The sequence below is a fragment of the Salvia splendens genome, chromosome 6 (genome assembly GCF_004379255.2).
Source record: "Salvia splendens isolate huo1 chromosome 6, SspV2, whole genome shotgun sequence".
NCBI lineage: Eukaryota > Viridiplantae > Streptophyta > Magnoliopsida > Lamiales > Lamiaceae > Salvia > Salvia splendens.
The window spans coordinates 14,606,404-14,615,902 of NC_056037.1; the positions used below are offsets into that span (position 1 = coordinate 14,606,404).

General features: G+C 33.4%; 1 protein-coding gene across 1 annotated transcript; it reads right to left on the minus strand.

Annotated features, from left to right (window-relative positions):
* Nucleotides 1-8,278: 8,278 nt before the first annotated feature.
* On the minus strand, nucleotides 8,279-8,888 carry LOC121806845. Its single transcript, XM_042207005.1, has one exon. The coding sequence runs from the start codon at nucleotides 8,812-8,814 to the stop codon at nucleotides 8,473-8,475; it is 342 nt and encodes a 113-aa protein (XP_042062939.1). The 5' UTR covers nucleotides 8,815-8,888; the 3' UTR covers nucleotides 8,279-8,472.
* Nucleotides 8,889-9,499: the final 611 nt, after the last annotated feature.

Genomic DNA, 9,499 nt, shown 5'->3' on the forward strand with positions numbered 1-9,499 from the left:
TTACAAAATATGAAACCATTGATGCAACGAGCATTGTCAATGCCAAAGTTTTAGAGAGGGAGAATTGTGGTGTGAAGTTGATCCTAATTAAAGGTCAAGTCGAACTCATAGAAAGTAGGAAAATTAAAAAAAAAAAAAAACTTTGATTCTATACTTTTGCATTAAACTTTGTAGTGGATGATGAAATTGTACAAGATTCGTTAATATGATTTGAAGCCATATCAAATAAAATATAATGCTTTAATTTTCTCTCGGATGGGAATTTGTCTTGATTTTATTCTGAAGGAATCCACATGTTTCTAGTAAATAACGTAAAACACTTTTTATAGAGGTCAGAGAAAAACAACTAAGTTTTTATAGAGTTACTGCACACCAAACCAAACCTCTCTTGAAATTTACAAACAATATTCTATAGTCTAATCTTCTTTGTCTATATACATCTCAAATTAGGTATGGTGAAGAACATTTCTATGCAACTAAGTACGAGGAACTAAATTTGGTATCAATTAGGGAATATGATAAGAAGTTAAAATTCAGTTGAATAATTTGGCAAACACACAAATTTCTTTTAAACAGTAGTCTTACAAGAGGAGGGTGAGTTGGATGTCAACCCCTCACTCAAATCACCAATTAATTAATGTTCTCTTCATTAAAAGAGTCTCCTTCAATCACAAAAAACCATTACACTAATCTCTAAATTATTACTCCGTACTGTTATATTACTGAGACTCGCTATTATTAAAATCATAAAACAGAGAATTCTGAATATTTGAGTAATAGAATACTTAGTTTGGCACAGGAGAAATATAATCATCTGAGAATGCAATGAAAACAAATTCGAAAATGAATACTCCCTCTATCTCGCTTTAGCAGCCCCAATTATTTTTGAGGACTCGTTTTGTAAAAATGATAATAAATAGTTAAAACGGAGAAATGGTAAAGTAAGAGAGAGAATAGTGTAGCTAAGAGTCTTCTCTACATTATTCGCTCTCTTACTTTATCATTTCTCCGCTTTAACTATTTATTATCATTTTTACAATACGAGTGCTGAAAAGTAACTGATACTGCTAAAGCGGGACGGAGTGAGTACTTAGTTGGGTACAAAAGAATCAAAATCATCTCAGAATGCCACGAAAACAAACAAATTTAACTGTCATATTCAACAAAATGCCAAATTCTCATAGTACTATATTCCAAATTTGAAAAAGTATTTCTTGAATATCACGCAGCATGACTTAATCAAATTATTCTCTACAAAATCTAAACTTGTCACCATAGTTTTAATCTACACACCATGATCTTCTGCGCTCTATATAAACCTTCTACAAACATGTAAACTTGTAAACAAATCATCACTTGCACACACTAATATACACACAAACAAATCAAAACATACACACAAGATCGAGAAAAAAAACGGATGTCGAGTGCAGCAGCAGAGATGATGGCCCGGTGTGTGTTTGAAGGAAGCCTATCAATGTGTGACACGGACATTGAGCGGAGACCATATCATCGAGACTGCAAGTGCGCATTGCATAAGGAGAATGGAAAATGCTCTCACTCTGCTTCAAAACAGAGTAATGTTTCATTTCCTAAAAGACAATTTAGCACCAAATGTTTCCTTTATGTGCATAGTTCATCAAGTATGAGTCCTCAAAGCATCATTCAGGGCTCAACCCTATAATTAGGTTTCATTACAGTGATATCTAACATCAGATAAGTTTGTTAGGTAACATAAGAGGTAGTGTTGAGAGGAACAGTTCCTTTTGCTGTAAATTCTTCTTCATTCATCTATAAATGCGACTCATTTTTTTTCCTACAGTGCAGCAAACTTGTTTGATTTCTTCATACTTGAGAACTTGTCAATGAATTATCAAGTTGTAAAAGATAACAAAGGTGTATGTGTGTTCTATGTCGGAGTTAATCTATTTTCTAGAAATCAATTACTTACACCATATTTTAACCTTAGCATTTATTATTATTGTGGGCAAGAACAATAATTTGGGGGCAGTATATCTTGTTATGAACTACCAGTGGGCCCATGCATCAAGAATATGAATTATAAACATACAGTCAGTAAAATATTCAACGATACTTAGTTTGTTTATAACAAACTTTTGGCACTATAACACAACATAGAATACCAAAACTATTCCTTCTTCCCAACTATTCTTTCACGATATATAAACAAAAGTGCTCATGTCATGTCGCCATAATCTATTTCCAAAGAAGACAACATTACACCTAACATTCCAAGAAATTCCATTCATTAGGCCTCAATTCTATCATTTTTCCCAACTATACCATATACTACATTCGTCCCGCATTAACTGTCACATTTACTTTTCTGCACTCGTTTTATAAAAATGATACTCCCTCCATCCCAGCTCAAGTGATTAATTTCTTTTTTGCCGTTATTTTGTGAAGATGATAATACATAGTTAAAATTAATGATAGGAAAGTAAGAGAGAGAATAATATAGAAGAGAGTCGTATCTACATTATTCTCTTACTTACTTTACTTTCTCTCCACTTTGACTATTTATTATCACTTTCTCCAAACACGTGCCGAAAAGCAATCAATCACTTGAGATGAGATGGAGGGAGTAATAAATAGTTAAAGTCGAGAAATAGTAAAATAAGAAAGAGAATAAGGTAGAGAAAGTCTTATTTACATTATTCTCTCTCTTACTTTACTGTTTTTCCACTTTAACTATTTATTACTCCCTCCGTCCCATATTTTCCGTCCCATAAAAATATGGGCGGATGAGATGGCACGTGAATTAAGACAAAATTGGTAAAGTAAGAGAGAAGAGAAGAATGATATGGTAAAGTAAGAGAGAGGAGGAGAATGTGAGTTAAAGTAGAATTAGTGGATAGTGGGACATATATTATTTAATTGATATAACTTTTCAAAAATGGAATGCACATATTTTTGTGGGACGGACGAAAATAGAAAGTGCACATATTTTTATGGGACGGTGGGAGTATTATTTTTACAAAATGAGTGCAGAAAAGTAAATGTGACCGTTAATGTGGGATGGAGGCAGTAAAAAAGTCGAGTAAGGAAAGGGAATTGCTAAATTAAACTCATTTGGAGTATCTTCCACATGAATTAATAAAACCAGCATTATTTAACAGCTTGTTTTGTGCAGCATTACTTGTTATATCAGCTCCAACACATCATGTTTTTGTATGATTGGAAATCTAGAAAGGAGAGAAAACAGATAAAAATTATGGCTATTCTAATGATAGGTAGAAAGCATATCCTTGAATTAGCAAAAGAGTATTATTGTTTTTAACTTTAAAAAAAAATTAAATTCGAAAATCCTAAGGTGATCCCTTAAGTTACTAAAAACTCAGACTCCTTGGTATGCGTCCATTTCAATATCATCTTTGAACAATCTACTTACTAAAATAGGATGGGATGTTACATGAGTTGAATATTTTACAAATACATCCCAAGGGTCCATCATCATGCCCCGACTAATGTAAGCCAATTCTTTTTATCATACTTGACACAACTAATCTGACATGACTCATTTGCATCAGTTTTATTGTGGATGAATGGATATTAGTATAACATACGATCCGAGCTACAATAACATTATTTGAAATGCCATTCTCCAAAGAAAATATTATACATCCCTTGAAAATTCAGCTACGTGCATGTTTCCACGAACCAAGATAAATTGACATTTTGAAATTTCAAAATAAGAAGAAGAAAAAAACTAAACAAAAAATCCAACTAAAATTTGAATCCTTTTCACATTTATTTCAAGAATTCGAAGAAACCACACAAGCAGTTGATTATGGCGCGAGCAAAAGGGCAGGCCGCTTTGCTCGTCCAAGGTTTTTTGGGGTCGCCGTGGAGGAGATTTTTAGCCACTTATGCCCTTCTTTGTATGATAGAATGAAATGAGTGTGGAATGAAATGAAGGTAAGAGTGGAATGAATATAGGAATGTAATGACAATTTCTTTGTATTTTCTTGCATTCTCAGTCTATTTCTTCCTTCATTCCATTATAACAAACAATGAATAGAATGGATATAGGAACATTCCATTCCATTATACCGAGAAGGACATTGGGATTTTGAGGCGTCGAAACGTCGTGATTTCATCTTGAATTTTGTCTAATCCATGTAAATTTGATGGTTGGCCATTTTTGCTGAAAAATTCTTATTCGAGTCGGGTTGGAAAATTTACACGGAATGAAAAGTTTGTGATATTTACGACCAAATCTTAAAGTTTATGAGAAATAACATAAACAAGCCAAAGTTCATACAGACCAATATTTCAACAGTTTATAATTAATTCTTAAATGGATTAAATGGACTTTTGAATAGGTTAGACGTGTTCTAGGAAACGTTTGACTTACTAGGGTTAGAAACAAGAAAACTTTGAAAGTTGATGTATTAATAGACAAATTACCATTTTTATTAAAACATTTCGTTTAAAATTCTCGCCATTTATGCTACGCTAACACTTTTTACGAACACGTCAACTTCAATTTAGAGAAAATTAATTTCATTGGAAAAATCATTGAACAAAAAAATTCAAGAAGAAATTGAAAATATATATTTACATGCAGATATCCCAAAATAAAGTTACATGATACTAGTATAGGTAGTGATAAAATGCAAGCTCTAAATATTGTAAAACTACAAACTATGATATGGACCGTTAAAAATGTCAACAGATGATGAAATAGCAGCAACAAAATATGTCAACACGATGTCAACAGAATGTCAACACAACATCAATTGTTGACATTGTGTTGATATTTTTTGTTGTTATTATTTTGTCATCTATTAACATTTTTAAGGGTACAGATTATAGTTTGGAATTTGTACAATATTTAGAGTTTGCATTTGATTGCATCTTATACTAGTACACTATAAAATTTCAATAAAATAATCATTGTTGTATATTTTGATATATTTTAATTTAATTTTGAATGTAAGTGACGTAAGTTTAACATATTTCAAAATTTAACGTTGGATAATATTTTATTTAATAAACAATATATTTAACGCGTAATATTTTATTTCAATTTCACGGTATAATAAAAACTAGTCTATAAATTCATGATTCTTTCCTGTATTTGGAATCTTGGCACTTTTCACAAGAAACATGTAGATTCCTTTTAGTAGGTCTTATTCCAAAGTAAAGGAATCATATGAAGTCCCTCCAATTCTTTTAATTATTTAACCATTTAAGGAATCTATTTTACTTTGTGTGTAACACATAACTCGATTCTATCTAATTTTATGCTTTTAAGATGTGACAGTGGGATACCTAAATGTGAATTCCATGTCTTTAGTGATAGAGCATAGTTTTTTGAGGTTTTTCCTATGCAATAAAATATGCTTCAATAAAGTTCAATTATTATAATTATTGGGTTTTGTTTTGGTTTGTTTGCGACTTGATCAAGGAGGAATGAGTGTAAGACCGAGATTGTTTTAATCTTTGACCTAACTACTTACAATCATCGCTTTGATGTCCCCTAAAGACTTCTTCGACTTTGTTTTAATAGTCTCGAGTTATTTTTCGGTCGTAATTCAAATTTACAACCATTAATGTAATGTTTGTTTTCGTAGTTTACTGTTTAGTAATCTAAAAATTTCATCCTATGAAATAGTTGTGATTCGATGTACACTAAAAGTTGAATGAAAATTGCGAGGGCTATCAGAGATTGGAATGGAGATTAAAAAGCGACAAGTATGCGGCTTGTTGAAGAATGTGGATAGGCTTTTCTTCTTCTTTTTCTACTTTTCTTGGCTACTTCCTTGATGTTTTGTTGCTTGGCTGCTTTTGGTGTTGCTTTATTGAGGTTACATAGGCCTTCTTCTTTTTAATAGTTGTTGATTTAGTTGTTTTTGCTAGTCGGTTGAATCTCTTTAATTTTGTATGTTGTACCTCTGCTTGTCATTTCTGATTTCTAAATACATAAAAAAAAGTTAATGAAACGTTCACGGTTGCTAATATGTAGTTCTACTGTTGAATACTTAGTGAAGCCTTGAATTATTCCCTACCAAAAGTCCGCCACAAGTTAATTAATTACTAACTGATAAAGAATGAACTTTGGAATATCAAAGAAAATGTTTGATAGGCTATGGTGGCTGTAATTTTAAATTGTTGAAGGTGATATAACGATAATAACTCTTATAGTATTACTCAGATATATTTTTAATCGATAACAATTGGCTAATAATGGACCCTAAATCATAATAAAAAGACATTTACATAATTATCACAATTCCTGCGGTCCATTGAAAATATTTTGGACTTTGTAAAATTTGAATTCGAATTCATCCATCACCAAAAATTCTCAAATGAAAACCTCATTCTAAATATATCATACATATGGTTATCAATATTTTCTGTCAATTTCGTGAAATGATGCATGAACAATTCATACCACATTATGTGTTGTAATTTAGTTTTATTCATCGATTTGGAGACAAAAAAAAATATTCTTACTATAATGGACCTCGGCGATTATTGTCTCATTATACAAAGTGTTAACCACACGCAACATGCTTCTGGTGATCTTTGGTGCTTTCCAGTTTTAGATTTATAAGAGTATGATCAGAGCATTCTTGTTGCATGTCGATCCATTCAGTAGATTTTGCATTCAGTTCCTTATAGAAAGTAAGTTAGTATTGTTCATAACCTCACGGATGTGGACAATCTAACGTGAAGGACTTTACTGATAATACTTGGTGTGATATAACACTAAATTGAATCATGAAGAAAAAAAAATGTAATTCTATGTAGGTTAAACTAAGTATGAGGTCTTTATTAATACCACATTCGTTCCATAGTAGTGGAATCATTTTTTTTGGCACGGAAACTAAGAAAAATTGTGTTAAGTGAGTTAAGTAAAGTAAGAATAAAGTAGAAAATGAAAAATGTAGAGAGATAAAGAGATAATAAAGTAACTGAGATCAAGTATAAGTGAGAAGAAATGCGTTGACTTTTACTAAAAAAGAAAATGACTCAACTACTATAGAACGTACCAAAACAGCAAAATGACTCCACTACTATGGAACGGATAGAGTAGTATCTCTAATAAAATTTAATTAATTAAATTAAAATTTGTTTAATTAAATCAGAAGTCTATTAGGAGAAAGACATATCTTAGATTGTCCACAGTGGTGGCGCCGCGTCGCCGCAAACGCGGTGGGGGTGGTTCACCGGCGGCCAGCGCGACGGACCACTGTAGTGCGCCGACCGCCGGATTTTTTTTATTTTGAATTTTTCTAATTAGTTTATTTTATTTTTCTTAAATTTTGATGATGTTTTTTTCTAACTATTTTCATCTGATAATTTTTATTCTGGTCCAATTAAATATACCAACAATTGATTAAATAATGTGATTTATGGCTATGGCATGGTTGTCCACTGAGTTGGATAAGTTTTTGTGGCGGTGGAAGAGTTTTTGTGGCTGTTGGCTGGCTGTTCCGTGACTGGTGTCCACCACCACCACTGTGGACACTCTTAGATATCCTTGGATCCCCTAAACTCATTAGTACTCTATAAAGTGTAAATAGAGGAAAAAGAAATGGGATTACATCATCACGTCTACAACAATTAAAATCCACCCCTTACTATAGGAGAATTTGACACTTCCGAGTTTATAGCTTATTGGTCAAGCAATATTAAAACTTCCGAGTAAGTATAATTTGTTGAAATATCCAAGGTTCAGATCATTAAACTTGGGAGTAAGTATAATATGTTGAAATATCTGGGGGATGGAAGGCCTCGTCCAAATCCAGATTATCAATAATTCTAAATATTTGAGCAAAGTGTGGCAAGTTGAATTGGGGGAGGGAGGCGGCTTGCCATCTCGCTATTTTTGGCATCCAGACCAAATGTTTCCTCCTTCCAAAAGAAAAAAACATCACCAGAAATATGTTGAGCCAAAAATACATGTGTTGAATAGTCGTCTACTATCGTTAGGCGACACAGAACGACTGGGTTTCTTAAAAATGTTAAATTAATAATGCCCGCCTTTTTATCAACCCACAATGTTAATTCATTTCTGTCACAGTTGTATATTTGTACATCACAATTCACAGGTATGCTAATGCTATTCAGCCGTCTCAAAAGATTTTCCCCTTTTAACTCATTTTTATTCAACTAGATTTTTTAATTTGCCACAAAGTTGCCTACTATTTCTATACTATTAGTGTGCGAGCAGCATAAACAACAAATTGAAGAAGAAAATAGAGTACTAAATTGGAATTAAACACGACTAAGTGAGCGAGCAGCATAAACAAATTTATGGACGGAGCCTTAGATTGTACAACGAGTTCCATACACCAATATGCATATCCAAATCATCTAAACTCGGGAAAAAAAACAAAGAAAAATAATCACAACAACATTATTTCGCTCCGTAATTTTTTTTCTTTTTTTAATTCGCACAGGCCACAGATTATTCCCAAAATTCGACAAATTTCAAGCTCACGCTTTGGGCGAATCACTCACCTCATCATCCTCTGCCGCTCTGCACAGCGCCAACTGCGACGCTGTCCTCGGAATCTCCGCCGACGCCGAGGCGGGGGAGGAGGACGGAGACAGCGAGGACTGGCCGATCAGCGCCAGAGATCCTTCGCTCCAGGAGCGGCGGATCGGGTAGGAGACCTTATCGTATCTGGAGCGGTGGGGGCAGTGTCCGGCAGAGTTGTGGAGAGCGCAGCCGCAGTTGCGGTGGTAGGGGCGGCGCTGGATCCCGGTGTCCGCGGCGGTAATGCAGCCTTCGAGCAGGCTCCGGAATAAGCCGTCGCCGGCAGCTCCAGTGGCCATGGCTTACAAATTGATGCAGATATTTTTCTGCGGTTTGGGGAATGGAATTCAATTGATTTTTTGTATTTGTAGGATTGTGCAGAGCTATTTGAATAGTAACGTGTAAAGTGACAGAGTATTTTGTACGTGACATGTGGAGGGAATACTCTTGTGGGCCCAACTAAACCATTTAATATTTCAATTACTTTTTGCTCATAGACTACGATTTAAATGTGGTTACGCGTTAATGTTAATAATCTTTTCTGGAGTACTACCTTTAATCCAAAGATTAAAAAAAATATGAGTGTTTAGATATTGAGTGAATAAAGAATATAAACAATAGTCAAGTAAAATTGATAAAGAAAACGTAAAATAAAAGAGAATATAATTTGTACCAAAAAATAAAAGTGACTAAACTGCGTTTAAAAACAAATATGACTCAATTATGAAATTGATGGAGTACATGAAATTGAGGGAGTACATCATTTGTTTCAAGTAATAGTTTATTAACTTTATTAATTACTCTTTAGTATATGAAAATCCATAATTGAAATTAATGATCATGAATGCAATTCCAATTCGCAATACATAGATTGAGGCATCAATTTTCCTAAATCGATGTTTATTTAGCTATAAAAACTTGATTACTGGTTTAAAATGTTTTAAAAACCGGACCGGACCGGCCGGTTCGACCGGTCGGACCGCG